We start from the raw sequence: 14,897 nt of genomic DNA on the forward strand, positions 1-14,897 counted from the left end.
CCGTAGTGTTGTACAACAATTAGCGCCAAGTTGAAACGAGGAGGAAAGTGCGCCGTATACTTTATGTATACTGACGTTATCGTGATTTTGCTATTAACTATATACACCTAGTAGTGCGTTTCACGTTAACGCTGGGAACACGTATTTGTTAAACGAGTGTTTATAGTACCGGAGGAGTACACCGGCACAGACAAGAAGCAGACAGCGGTAACTACGAACAAACGCTAGCAACACGGTGAGGCGAGACGTCTCAGCATTACTACAGCCACATAGAATAGACGTGGAAATGGTAAGTAATAAGCCGTATTCGTAGTTATTTCATTTGGCCTACACACTACATTAGGGTGTTGATTAAGAAATTGTAATGCCAATATATGAACCTCCGTCCCAGCGGAGGAGTCTCGCTCCCAGTCAGATTGCCAAACGCAAGCAGGAGGGAGACTACTGTGAAGATGAGTGGACACATAAACCTGTAAGTACAGGACCGCTGCTGTATATCTGGAGCTAAGGTGTTAATGTTGGAGTGCTTCTTGACCTGTGTCACACCTTTTTAAACCTGCCTTTAGACATCGTTTCAAATAGGAAAGTAAGCGTGCACTTTAGCCTTTAGGCATCCTAGGAGAATAGGATGTTTTAAATTTTAGGTGTTACATCCCAAGTTGATTTCTTAGATTAAGGGTTTTCCTATTAAAACTTTCAATTCAATTCAGGTTCATTTGTATACAGTGGTCCATCGCTATAACGCGGTTCAGCTTTCGCGGCCTCACTGTTTCGCGGATTTTTTTGTGCAATTTTACATGTTTGTTTTTTGTTTTTTATAGCACATCGTGTTCTGCGACCTGATTGGCTGTAGACCATTGTCAATCAATCTCCTCCGTACCGCATCTCCTGCACAGCACAGAATGCGTCCAGCACGTCAAATTTACATTCGCTAGCAGTGTGACTCTGAAGTGCTGTACTGTATGTTCATGGGCCTAACTTTGTGCTGAACATTGGGGGTGTCAAGATCTCTGTCAAAATAAATAAATAAATCTGGGTAAATTTCCAGATGATTAAACATGCAACTATTTTGCTGGTAATAATTGAAATGAGTAAAGAAAATCAACAGCCTATTTATGCAAGATAATTCATAATTTTATTGGGGGGATTATATTGATAGCGTCTGATTACTGGGGGGGTCATAACCCCCCTGGAAATTATGCCCCTGCTGTGTGTATGTTTGTAAGTTCTCCCCCCAAAACACAACAATGTCAACCATAAATTTTGCACCATCAAATGCACCTGTGGGTGCCTTTGGTTTCATTCTATAATACTGGACTTATTTTTCTACGAAGGTTTGGACTTTGAGAGTGTTTAAACAGGAGAGGAAAATCTGAAAATGTTCGTGCCTGTCTGAGAAAAGTGTATAAAGAGTGTAGTGAGGGGTTTTACAGCCTTGAAACATCTATAATGATTGTAAAATATAAAGTTGGCTATTTCCTATCACGGCTTATTTTTAGAACGTAACTCCCGCGATAAACGAGGGACCACTGTAGCGCCAAATCACAACAACAGTCGCCTCAAGACGCTTAATATTGTAAGGTAAAGATGCGACAGTAATTTTATGTTTAATTATAGAAATATGAGTTATACACATCTAGCCAGCCATCATTTTTTTGCCACTTGTGTATGTTATTAAAAGACTGTTAACAGCTTCCTCATTAGTGTTTTTGTTTTTAAAAGACACACACACACAAATGTAATGTGCTTACTTTTTTCAGGAGTTATGAATTACAAAACAAACATTCAGAAATGTCAGTATATGAACAGGGATTCAAGATATATATATATATATATATATATATATATATATATATATAAAAAATTAGAGCAGTGGATAACCTGCTGAATTTTGGTTTTTTTTTTTTCTTTTAAAGAGCCATGGCAGAAAGTGAGGGGCCTAATTTATGGTGTATGCCATTTACAGATATTTAAAAAACATTTTCATTATTTATTTATATTTTTTATGCAGGAGAAAAGAAGAAAAGGCGATAATGAAATGAGAGAAAACCACATTTCTATCCATAGAAAGCCTCTGACGCAGATCAACAACCGTCCTGCATGTATGGATGGTGAAAAACATGTAAGCATTGTTTAAAGCTGTCAGATAAATATCTTTGTATAGATTTTGTGTGTGAATAAAGTTTAATGATTTAACGAGGCTTACCTGTTAAAAATCTTTTCTGCAGGAGGCATTTATTCAAAGTATCCTGTCCAAACCGTTTAAAATTCCTATTCCAAATTATGCAGGTAACATTTTTCTCTCACCATGGCTCTTTTAATTTTAGTACAGCAGGCATATTACTTCACTGCTGTGTTAATGAAATACCTACAGGATCACTGGGAATCAGGGCACTTGGTTTAAAGCGTGCAGGAGTGAGAAGACCACTCCATGATCCTTTTGCCGAAGATGCTCTGATTCTTTACGAGCCTCCAGCTCTGAGTGCCCATGACCTGATCAAAGCTGACAAGTAGGTCAAAAACACAACTCCTTCTTCAATACATCATCTTTTACTCAATACTTTCTTGTCAGAGTGCTGTTCATGTTTGTGATTTAAAAAATACTTGTGTGACACAAGCTATCTTTGCTCTTTTCAGAGAAAGACTACCCGTTCATGTGGTTGTGGATCCAGTGTTAGGCAAAGTGCTCAGACCCCATCAGAGACAGGTAAACACAAGATATCTTTACACATAAACTACTCTATGCTACTGTATTGCACATATCATACAACAGTATCATAGTATTAAACATATACTGTGGAATGTTTCATGCTTGACTCTAGATTTACAAAAACAAATCATCTTATAAATTATTATAAGAGAATAAATGTTAGTTTAACCAAGAATATTAAAAAACTGTAACGTAAAACTTCTTGTCTTTAAATACTTCTGTTTAAATTACCCAAGACTGCCAAGTCTTGGGTAATGTTTAGAGGCATTGCTAAATTTGTTTGTAAAATATGAATGAAAATGTTAATGAATCACAGATTTGTGCCTGTGCACAGTTAGTTATTCTTAATGTCTTCAACGGTTTTGGATGTTGTCACGGTTTAATTTAACATTGTATTTTATCTCATGGCTCAGCTAGCCACAAATTCAGCTTGTTACAGTCCTCCAAAAGTAGTTTGCAAGCTGCTTCTGAAACTTTGATATCTTATGCCAACTAGTAAGAAGAGAGTGAAGTGTGACTCAGCTCCAAAAAAGCAGTGTAGTTCACCTTAAGTGATGTTTTTTTTTTTTCTTTGAAATTCACATTGAATGTCTTTAATTTCTTAAGGGTGTAAAGTTCATGTGGGAGTGTGTGACGGGCCGACGCATACCAGGATCTTATGGCTGCATCATGGCTGATGAGATGGGGTTGGGAAAGACCTTGCAGTGCATCACCCTCATGTGGACCCTGCTACGCCAAAGCCCTGATACTAAGCCAGAGATAGACAAGGCCATTGTGGTGTCACCTTCAAGCTTGGTTCATAACTGGTATAATGAAGTCAGAAAGTGGCTGGGAACACGTATCACACCATTGGCCATTGATGGAGGATCAAAGGAAGGCATTAATAGACAACTAGGTATCTAACTTTAATTTCTCTCTCATTATAAATATCCACAGAAAGGTTGTTGGAAAAGCCTTGTAATGGACCAAAGTTATAGTCTTAGCTCCTGTCTCTTTGAGCCCGCCCTGTTAAAAAGCTTAGTCTCTGATTGGTCAGCTGGCCAAGAAAAAACAAAAAGAAGTGTATCCCCAGATTGTCTGAGTATAATAATCTTTGATCTCAGCATTATATCTTTTGCTAGCTTAAGGAAGACCTTTCAGTGATTGTCAGTGAAAAGTTTTTTTTCAGTAGAATAAAAATATTCTAAACATTGTCATAGAGTGTAAAATGGTAAAATGGCCTGTATTTATATAGCGCTTTACTAGTCCCTAAGGACCCCAAAGCGCTTTACATATCCAGTCATCCACCCATTCACACACACATTCGCACACTGGTGATGGCAGCTACATTGTAACCACAGCCACCCTGGGGCGCACTGACAGAGGCGAGGCTGCCGGACACTGGCGCCACCGGGCCCTCTGACCACCACCAGTAGGCAACAGGTGAAGTGTCTTGCCCAAGGACACAACGACCGAGACTGTCCAAGCCGGGGCTCGAACCGGCAACCTTCCGATTACAAGGCGAACTCCTAACTCTTGAGCCACGATCGCCCCAGTGTACATGATTGAAATTGTTGCCCAAGCAGACTTAAGTTTAAGAGAAGATGGTTTTACTTGAGAGCTATTGCTAATATTGTTTAAATAGTAAGAAGTTTGTTAGATGAGCTTCCCTAAAGGGTCATTTGTTTGTTTTCTGTTCTTTCAGAGAGTTTCATTTCGCAGCGCAGCTTGAGAGCACACACACCCATCCTCATCATTTCATATGAGACATTTCGACTGCACGCTGAGGTTCTGCACAGGGGAAAAGTTGGACTTATCATCTGTGACGAAGTATTTCACTTTATCCATACAATTCAGAGCTATCAAGAACTCTCGAAGTTAGGATGTAACAGTACTATTGTATTCTTCAGGGCCATCGGCTTAAGAACTCTGATAACCAGACATATCAGGCCCTGAACACCATGAGTGCCCAGAGGAGAGTGCTGATATCAGGCACACCCATACAGAATGACCTTCTGGAGTACTTCAGCCTGGTCCACTTTGTTAATGCTGGTATTCTTGGTAAGCAGCATTACAAATACAGAAATAGGTAAAAAGCTCTTTTCTGATCAGATTTGTTTAACGTTTCATCTGGATTGCAGGCACATCCCAGGAATTTAAAAAGCGATTCGAACTTCCCATCCTTAAGGGACGGGATGCAGATGCCAGTGATAAAGAAAGACTGAGTGGGGAAGAAAAACTGAAGGAGCTAATCAGCATAGTCAACAGGTAAGTTCATGCAACAGAACACTAAAGTACTTTACCTTATAATATAAACTGCCTTCAGGCAGGTGCTGGTGCTATTTTCTAAGTAAATATATTTTCAAGAGTGCTATTGACACAAAATTCTCACCGGATGTCGGTAACAATCCACTCATGTAAAGAACCCATAGCTGTTCATAAATTAAGTTATGTGTAATAATGAGAAATGATACAGGAAAAAAGTATTTCACACTTACTGAAATTGATTTCATACTTCATACAAAAGCCTTTGTTGGCAATGACAGCTTCAACATTTCCTGTATGGAGAACCTAGTTGCATGCATTTCTCAGGTTGTGAAGGCTCTGTGGGCCACTTCTATGAACTCTGAGCTTTAGTTCTTCGCACAGATTTTCATTTCGATTCAGGTCAGGTGATTGGCTGGGTAATTGTAGCAGCTCTGAAACCAGTTGAAAGTTTCCTCGGCTGCATGTTTGGCATCATTGTCTTGCAGAAATGTCCACACTTGTTTCATTTTGTTCAAAAAGCAGCACAGGGGGTTCTGAATGGCTCCCCCTCCCCCCAGACAACATAGCCCCTGGGATCCTTGGGACACACACAGAGGGGATGAAACTTTATTTAATCTTATGACCTGTTCCTGTTAATTTCTAGGCTTTTAGCTTTTATTTTGATTTCTTTTAAGATATAATTTTGTAATTGAATGCAGCATGTTTTTGTTTCATTATCTGATTTTCATAGATTAGATTTAGAATGAGATTATGCAGCATAATCTCTGATACATTTGGAGAAACAACTATTTTAATTGTGTTAATTAAATTATATTAATTCCTGCTCCTTTGTTTTGTCTTTGTTAGACAGAGTCAAGTAAACATAAGCATCCTAAAAATAAATATTTATTTATATGTTTTGCGTTTAGACGAATGTCTTCAACAAACTGAACTCTCTTTTATTCTGCTTCGGTTGTAATGACCATATTCTGTATCAACAGGTGTTTGATAAGGAGGACATCTGATATCTTGTCCAAGTATCTTCCTATGAAAATTGAGCAGATTGTGTGCTGCAGGTAGGTAGATTGGTGCTCAACATGAAGAACCCTCTTTTTTTTAAGCAGAGATAACTTCTTTAATATTTTAATTTTTATAAATTGTCCTCACTCTGCTGGCTGGGTGGGTGCTGGGCACCATGGACACCCAACTTTGTGAACACAATAACTTGAGAACGAGGTGACGCAGGTTTTTTTTTTTTTTTTTTTTTTTTTTTTTTTCCAGATCTATTAAAAATCTCAAAGTTAAAATCTTGGTGACTTTGACCTCAAGGTTATTGTTCAAGTTGTCTGAAAATCTTGTGAAAGACGATAAATCACCTAAGATGAAAATGATGGTTTTCAAATTGAAACCATACATGCATCTACTAAAAATCTCGTATCAGAGCCAAGTTTTGAAAACACAATAGCTCAAGAAAGCAGTATTGTAGGATTTAAAAAAAAATTTAAGTTAAAAATTAATAAATGAAAAAACCCATGCCATATATGTAGTACTCAGGAAGGATATCATATAGGTTTCTCATACCAATAGCAAAGCTGCATCTGCGGAGCGTCTGGGACACTTTGATACAATTTGTTTTTGTTTGTTTTTTAATCAGTGGCACAATATAATATACCAGCATCATTGTTTCAGTCTTTTGACAAAATGATATTCAAAGCATTTTCTCAATAACTATTGTTTTACAGTGAGTTTTTATAATGATTAAATTAAACCTTATGCTGTCAGATTGCTGTAACTGTATGGATTTTAAGGCCAGGGTACAATTTGATATAAGTGTTAAAAGATATTACATGCTTATTGTTTCATTTATAATTGTTTTATTTTGTGTAAACCTGACGTGGAATGATCTGTCAGTATTGCTACAGTTTGTAGTGAGAATGATACTGAGGTTCAACAGACTGACTTAGTGCATAGATTAAAGCGTACCATTTCTTTCATTATTTGTTACCAGTTACAAATAAGGCTCGTTGATTTGTTTAAGTAGACCTTAGAGAAATAACTGCATCTGCTATTATAGGTGCATAATATCCTCTCCAAGGAGGCTGTGTAGCACTGCCAGCCACCAGTGTTTTTTACATTTTACACTGCATTTGTTGCTGTTGCAAAATTTTTAAGTGATTATAAAGCTTGCTTAGTTTTAGCAATAAAAAATTATCAACATCTGTCTAAAACTTAGCTAGCAGAATCGCTAGAGTGAAAGCCTCGTAAAATAGCTCATGTGTCATTTTCTTATGGTGTTGGAAGGACATATTTTTATCTTCTTGCATGCTCTAATTAACACATTGGTTACAATTAGCAGTATTGTTAAAATATTGAACACCTGGTGCAAGATATGAAAAAATACAGTAACCCAAGGGTAGGGTTAGTAGGATTAGTGACTTGCTAATTAAATCTTCTAGAACCGGGACTTTTCAGAGGAAACGTACAGAGGAAAATTCTCCTGCAAGGAGGCTGAGGGGTAGTATTGGGGCTACCATAATTTATTTATTTTTCTGATAAATTATGATACTTTTGATATATCCCTTACTTGAGGTTTACTCGAGCAGTTTTTGTCCCGATCATGGAAGACTGGACCAGGTCTTTACCCACTCGAGGATGCTCGAGGGAGCATGGGAGTTTGCCCAACCAGTCTACATTTGTCTTGTAGGCTTGGAGAAGGCATTCGAACGTGTCCCTCGGGGTGTCCTGTGGGAGGTGTTTTGGGAGTATGGAGTGTCCCAAAACAAAAATGTAAACAGGATTTAATTTACATGGAATTTGATTTGAATTTGTGTCTCTTTGTGATTCCTTGCAGGCTGACCCCTCTACAGACAGAGCTCTATAAACACTTTCTAAAGCAGGCCAAACCCATTGAGACATTACAAAAGGGCAAAATAAGTGTCTCCTCCCTGTCTTCCATCACATCACTCAAGAAACTGTGCAATCGTAAGTGAGAAAAATGTAACACAAAATGTTGCATTTGTGAACACTACAGTGATCATCAGAAAAATTGTCCTCTCATAATTGAGCTAAAATGTAAACTATTAATAGAAAACAAGATTGTCGTCTTACATCTAGAATTATCTTCTGCTTGGAAAAAATACAAATGAGTGCCATCTTTCTCAGATCCAGCTCTTATTTATGAGAAGTGTGTGGAACGGGAGGAGGGATTTGAAGGGGCATTAGAACTTTTCCCTCCAAACTACTCCACCAAAGATGTTGAACCTCAGCTCTCTGGTAAGAACGTGCACAGCATATCGTGGTGCAGCTCCTCTGATGGTCTTCCAGGTCATCCACACTTACTAGTTGGAAGAAGATTAGCATTAGATTAGTAGAATGTAAACAGAACATTAGGTCAGATAGATAAGATAAGTAAAAATGTGAACAGGGTTGTTTTCACAATTTAATAGCTTGTCTAATGTTTACATTTACATAATATTAAAGAAAATATTGTTTTATAAGAATTAACTTTTTTATTGCCTTCTTTTGTTAAGACTAATTTTCTGTAAATGTGCCTAATGTGTCTAAAGGGTGGTGCTATTTTAAAGTCATGCAGCCTCTCCTCTCTCTATTTATTGCTTTGTTTATTTCAGGGAAAATGCTGGTTCTCGACTACATTCTGGCAATGACAAAGACCACAACAAGAGACAAAGTGGTGCTTGTCTCCAACTACACACAGACTCTGGATCTCTTTGAAAAGCTCTGCAGATCTAGAAGGTATATTTGCAGAAATCACTATTTTAAGTGCGCTATTTAAATGATTTTAATTCCTCCTCCTTTGTGTCTTTGTCAGATACCTCTATGTTCGGCTGGATGGCACAATGTCCATCAAGAAAAGAGCCAAGATTGTGGAAAAGTTCAACAGCCCATCGGTGAGTTGGAAAATCAGTTTGAAGCAATATTTAGAGCTTTGAAAGACTTCTGAACAGCGTCTGAAGACATCTTTTTCTCAGAACCCAGAGTTCATCTTCATGCTGAGTAGCAAGGCTGGTGGATGTGGCCTCAATCTGATTGGTGCTAACCGCTTGGTGATGTTTGATCCCGACTGGAACCCAGCGAATGACGAGCAAGCAATGGCTCGGGTGTGGAGAGATGGTCAGAAGAAGACCTGCTACATCTACCGACTTCTCTCTGTCAGTTCAGTGCATTTTCAACAGTGTTTAGGACCTCACATTCAGTGTTTTAGTACAGCAGGTTACTTTTGAAATCTACACTGAGCTGGTTACAGATTTACCAGTTTTGACTTGTGCTTGTTTCCCGACAGACGGGAACAATTGAAGAGAAGATCCTGCAAAGGCAGGCCCATAAAAAAGCCCTGAGCAGCTGTGTGGTGGATGAAGAGCAGGATGTGGAGCGTCACTTCTCTCTGGGCGAACTCCGAGAACTCTTCACTCTCAACGAAGAGACCACTAGTGACACACACGACAAGTACAACACGTTACTCACACACGTTGTCTGTGCTGTTCAGTCTACTAATTGTCCAGAGAACTTAATTTACTCTAGAAATGGTAAATTAAAATTAAAGCCCAAATATCTTGTAGAAATTTTCTTGGCACAAGTGACGTAGCTGTAAAAGGTTATGTGTTCTTCTCTGAGTTGAGAGCTCATTGCAGCTGCAGTTAGATCTTTGCATCTATCATGTTCTGGGCAGCCTATCATGTGCTTTTAGGTTTTATGGGCTTTCGCACAAGAACTGACACCAAGTGAGGTTAATGTGAGTTTTCGAGATTAATAGTTATTTGAGCAAAACTGAGAGGGTTTGACACTGTCGTGAAAAGTGATTCGAAGTTGTTAGTTATGGCATTTTTATTGCTAGGTTGACGTGGATAGTAATGGTTTGAAGCCATTATTATGCTATGTATGGAATTATTTTTCTATCATAAGTTGCATTCAAGAAAAAAACATAATCCAAGAAAAGAATTTAATTTCAACAGCACAATTAAATTCTTTGTGCTTAAATTTAACGACCCTCGCGTGTAAAACTCAAAAGCCACACAAAGAAGCTGTCGCACCTGCAGGAGTGTGTGCTTTGCGGCCACGGCTACAGTTTCTCGGTCTGTACTGATTTATCACTTGTAGCTGCACATCCCACCAAAGTGAACGTGTTTGCTGCTGACTGAGCAGCTTTTTGGTGGCATGGTTATATTTCTATTTTGGCTATAATTATAATTGATTGATTATGATGCACACTTCCTTGCCTCATCCTTGTTATTTTTAATTATAAAGGGCATGCAGATTAATGGGACAGCAGTGCAGAGGCTTCAGAACTTACCTTTGAATCTTCTGGTTTTAAAGATTTCTTCAGCAGTGATGTAATCCAGTGACTGTTGTCAGTATATATACTGCTACGCAGTAAATAACCAATGTAACTGTTTAACACAATCACCTGAACTGTTGATCAAAGGATCCTATGGGCATCCAGTCAAAAGTCAGTTGATTCGTGTTAGCAGGATTCCTCTGTAGGTGGAAAAAGCCTCCCGCGAGGGGGGGAAACTGTAGCTGCACAAAGCAGACACTGTGTTCATTGCTGCTAAGTTCTTCACACGTGAGAAATTTAATTGCTCCGCTGAAATGAAATTATTTTCTCACAGTTATGTCTTTTCTCTGCGCAACTTATGATAGAAAAATAATCTCACACTATGGATCATAATGTATGGCACGCTCTTAATCAGCCTCTCTTTCCCCTCCTGTATTAGGTTTCGCTGTCGCCGCTGTGTGAATGGCAGAGAAACAAGACAACCTGACAATGATGCTGACTGTAACAGTGACCTCTCCCATTGGAACCACTGTTCTGACAAGAAGGGCCTGAGGGACCAAGTGCTGAAAGCGTCTTGGGATGCTGCTGTGTCCTTTGTCTTCCACCAGCGCTCTCATGAGGACCAGATGGGTGTAGTATAGAAGAAAGAATGCAGAAGGCTGTGTTACACTACCACAGATGCTGTAAATATGGATATTTATGTGTTGTTGAGTTTTTCCATTTGTTTTAAACAGAAAAAATAAAGGTTGATAACCAGACAAGAAGGCAGTTATTTCTTCACATTTTTGCATTTATGGAAAATGTGCTATGATTTACAAGCTGTGATGCACGTTACTGTATAGATAAATTTTTTTGTCTGGTTTCAGTTAGTCATCACAGCCTTCTGTAATAAAAAAGAGGTGTGCACCTTCTGTAAGACAGGCATATTACATTAATATGTTATGTTAAGATGTGACTGAGCCCGGCCAGGCTGCACAGGCTAGCCTGACCACCAGGCACTTGTTGACAAGCCCCTCCCCTGGGCCTGGCTCCAAGCAATGTAACGTGGTCTATAGTTGTACTTTCTTTCCACTTGCTTGTGTTTTAATAAATAAACAATTATTGAGAATGGACATTTAATATGTGGTCTTTCACGATGTAAATTCTACCTTTGTTTATTGCTGGCTCTGTGAACAGATTCCACTTCAGAGACCTAACACTAGTGTCACCTCCTGCTGGTGATAATGGCACAATATAGATTCTCTGCTGGGGGTATGCATTTTATATGTGCAGCTTAACTCTGCACTGCAAAAGGAATGCAACAGTTTGCCTTACTTTTAAGTGAAGCAAACTGTTGCGTTGTCACAGGAATGTGCATGTAATAATTTGTTTATTTAGAAAATATATGAAATGTTTGTACTTATTTCTGATCTTGAGAGTTTAACTGTAGCTGTGAGAACACAGAACACACCAGCGATCAAATTAATTTCCCTTTGATCTGCTGAGGTTGCAGACAAACGGAGACAAAGGGAGTTCAATTCAGTTTTATTTATATAGTGCCAAATCACAACAACAGTTTCCTCAAGGGGCTTTATATCGTAAGGTAAACACCTTACAATAATACAAAGAAAATAGAAAAACCCTAACAATCCTATAACCCCCTTATAAGCAAGTGTTTTGGCAACAGTTGGAAGAAAAAACCCTTTTAACAGGAAGAAACCTCCAACAGAACTAGTCTCATGGATGGACGGCCATCACCATGTTGTGAGGGGAGGAAAACTGGACGAAAGACAGCCAGTGTCATTGTGGATATAGAGAAAGACTAGTGCAGAACATGTATGAGAACAGTGAAACACTGGTGAGGTGTGCAGTAGGAGTGACCGGTGGGTTTCAGGTCAGTTCAGGGTGGAGACTGGATTACATTTGTTTGAAGGACAAAGTTAGAGTGGCATGGCTGAGATAGTTTTAACAGAAGAGCAGAAAAAGTCCAGAAGTGCATAAAAGGCATGGTAGATATACTGGATAAATGAGAATATAAAAGAAGAAGACTGAAAATTAATACAGAATGTTCACTGCAAGGTGCAAGCCATTCATAAACCTCAAGAATAGAAAGGCGAGACTGGACTTTGCTAAAAAGAAACAACAACAACAAATCTAAAAAAAAAAGCCAGTTCGAGAAAAACATTCTTTGGACAGATGAAACCAAGATCAACGTCTACCAGAACAGTGGCAAAAAACCTACACTCACATACAGACTCTATACTCAGACCAAGTCCTTTGCACTACTTCCTAACTGTACCTGTCAGATGCACTTGTACTCATGTCATAATTTTGTTGTACATGAACAATCACAATAAAGGGCTATTTTATTTTTTCAAGTTGAGCAGATTGAGCTGTACATTGTTTGCTAACAAAGGCAGTTAATGAGCTAACTGGATGTCAATCTTATCTCTCTCGCCTGTATACAGTATACAGTATACAATAGAGAATAATTAGTTCATTGTTTCATATCTGAGAATCCTTTTTCTGTCCCACTTCTTTCCTGAATAGTTTAGAAAAGTAAAGTTATTAAGAAGAGTAAGAAGTAAGAAAAACAACAACATGTTCAAGATTTCATGACCACATTAAGCAAAGTATCCCCAGAGAAACACGTTAACAACCAGCAGTAGCAGGGCGTTAACATCGCAGACTATTCTCCAGAGTGACTTCTCCTGGAGGAAGTTTCGTTCACTGCTTTGAATCACTGGAGCTGCCGACTCGGAGCGTGAACTAGACAAACCACAAAGCCACAGAACAACTTTCTTCCAAGTGGATTCTTGCAATCGGTCAGACTCTGAGCTGAGGTTAGAGTCCACTTGGTCAGAGGTGATCTGAAGACTTGAGAGATCCATCCGCCGTTCAAGACTATGTCTGGACCACCAGGTCAGCCTATGCAGCTACACATGAAAAGAGACGACGAATGAAAAACAATTATTACAGATTACCAATGATCAAATACATGAATGATTTCAATTTAATTATACATAGTACAATTCAATTTGGTTTGGCTTTCTCTCTTAGGACAAAACAATACAAGTAAAAAACCAAAACAACTTAAACTTATTTAAATTTAAGAGATAAAAATAAAGTTAGTAGCAAACTTAAGCAGAATCAACAGAGAAGTAAAATAGCAGCATTATACACGACTGTATAAGGTTGTGTCGAGCCAATTATGTTTTGTTTGTACTGAAATGTCTGAGTATTTCTGTGCCATCTTTACAGTGGTAGTGTAGCGGAAGCTACCACTCTAGATGGAAACAATGAACTGTTTGCCAGATGGAAGCGGTTCAAACTGAGAATATCCCAGGAGTGTACTGTCTTTGCTGATACCGTCAGCCTCCTTGACTCCATCCCAGTAATGCACTTTGCTGTCTGCACCACTCTGTGCAGCTCTTTTGTTTCACCAGCAGAACAGCTGGCATACCACACTGTTGCATGAGTCATCAGTATATACTCCCGTAGAACTTCAGCACGAGCTTCTTTTGATGTGTTCAAGATTAGATCATTTTCCTTACACCACTTAGTTGGCTACTCCCCAACCTCACTATATGCTCATGCTCACTACACATGAGCACTTTTTTCTATGCTCTTTCTACACGAGTGCTTTCTATTTAACATTCACACACACTGGAGAGCAACTTAGGGTTAATATCTTGTCCAAGGATATTTGACCAGCTGCTTTGTGGATGTTGATGCCTTTTAACACAGTCCTCATCTGATGCTGTTGAAGGACAAGTGTGTATTGTCTGCTTGGCTAAATGACCAGTCATTCCCCTCCTCTCCTGGTGTCAAAACAGGGAAAGAACCTGTTCAAGATATCAAGCAGTGTAGCATCGTCATCATCTGGCAGCATTCTGATGGTCTTGTAGTCCACCAGTACCTTAAAGCTCTTCGACATACCGCTGGGATTGTCATTTTCTATGGTTTGCTTTGCTTCCCTGATGCTTCTCTGGAGTTTCTCCTGTGCTGTAGGTTCGTCTGTCCCCTGTCCTGAAGGCTGCATGCCTTTTTTTAAGTAGAGCCCTAAAATTACTGTTCAACCATGGCTTTTCAATGAGGAAATAGATTTATTGTTCTTTTTGTTGTATTGTTTTCAGTACAAAACTCTATGTACCCCTAAACTGAACAGACACAGTTTTCCACATAACTCTCACCTGCAAACAATTCCCAGTTTCTTTGATCAAAATAGTCTTGCGCTGTTTTGACTGCAGTTCTTTCAATGCGCACCCACAGTGTATACATTGGGATCAGAATGAGAGGGATATGATCTGATAGTCCGAGGTGCACAGGTGTATGCGCCTTATATACTGTCAGTGTATTTGTATAGACCTGATCAAGTATTTTTTTCAGGTCTGTATGTTTAAAGTAACCCATGATGATTCCAGTGATGAACAATAATAATAATGGATTGGATTTATATAGTGCTTTTCAAGGCACCCAAAGCGCTTTACAATGCCACTATTCATTCACTCTCACATTCACACACTGGTGGAGGCAGCTACGGTTGTAGCCACAGCTGCCCTGGGGCAGACTGACAGAAGCGAGGCTGCTATATCGCACCATCGGCCCCTCTGGCCAACACCAGTAGGCAGTAGGGTAAAGTGTCTTGCCCAAGGACACAACGACCAGGACAGAGAGCCCAGGGATCGA

At 39.1% G+C, this 14,897-nt stretch overlaps 2 protein-coding genes across 2 annotated transcripts in view; one reads left to right on the forward strand and one right to left on the reverse strand.

The window, feature by feature from the left end:
* Nucleotides 1-11,303, forward strand: rad54l (RAD54 like). The gene is made up of 18 exons (XM_085250922.1): nucleotides 1-289; nucleotides 392-472; nucleotides 2,012-2,122; nucleotides 2,229-2,289; nucleotides 2,375-2,510; nucleotides 2,638-2,707; nucleotides 3,317-3,605; nucleotides 4,395-4,519; nucleotides 4,600-4,750; nucleotides 4,831-4,957; nucleotides 5,938-6,012; nucleotides 7,788-7,918; nucleotides 8,099-8,209; nucleotides 8,566-8,689; nucleotides 8,766-8,844; nucleotides 8,926-9,105; nucleotides 9,237-9,400; nucleotides 10,669-11,303. Exons 1-18 carry the CDS (start codon nucleotides 287-289, stop codon nucleotides 10,868-10,870), a joined length of 2,220 nt encoding a protein of 739 aa, XP_085107048.1. The 5' UTR covers nucleotides 1-286; the 3' UTR covers nucleotides 10,871-11,303.
* Nucleotides 11,070-14,897, reverse strand: part of slc5a9 (solute carrier family 5 member 9) — a 21,700-nt gene continuing 17,872 nt past the window's right edge. Inside the window, exon 14 of the mRNA XM_085250924.1 lies at nucleotides 11,070-13,144. Within this exon, the coding sequence (XP_085107050.1) occupies nucleotides 12,833-13,144 (312 nt within the window). The 3' untranslated portion in view covers nucleotides 11,070-12,832. The remainder of the gene's footprint in view (nucleotides 13,145-14,897) is intronic.

This window comes from Mchenga conophoros, linkage group LG17, assembly GCF_057382185.1.
Source record: "Mchenga conophoros isolate Kocher_MC1m ecotype Shallow Benthic linkage group LG17, M_conophoros_male_GT1.1, whole genome shotgun sequence".
NCBI classification, from domain to species: domain Eukaryota; kingdom Metazoa; phylum Chordata; class Actinopteri; order Cichliformes; family Cichlidae; genus Mchenga; species Mchenga conophoros.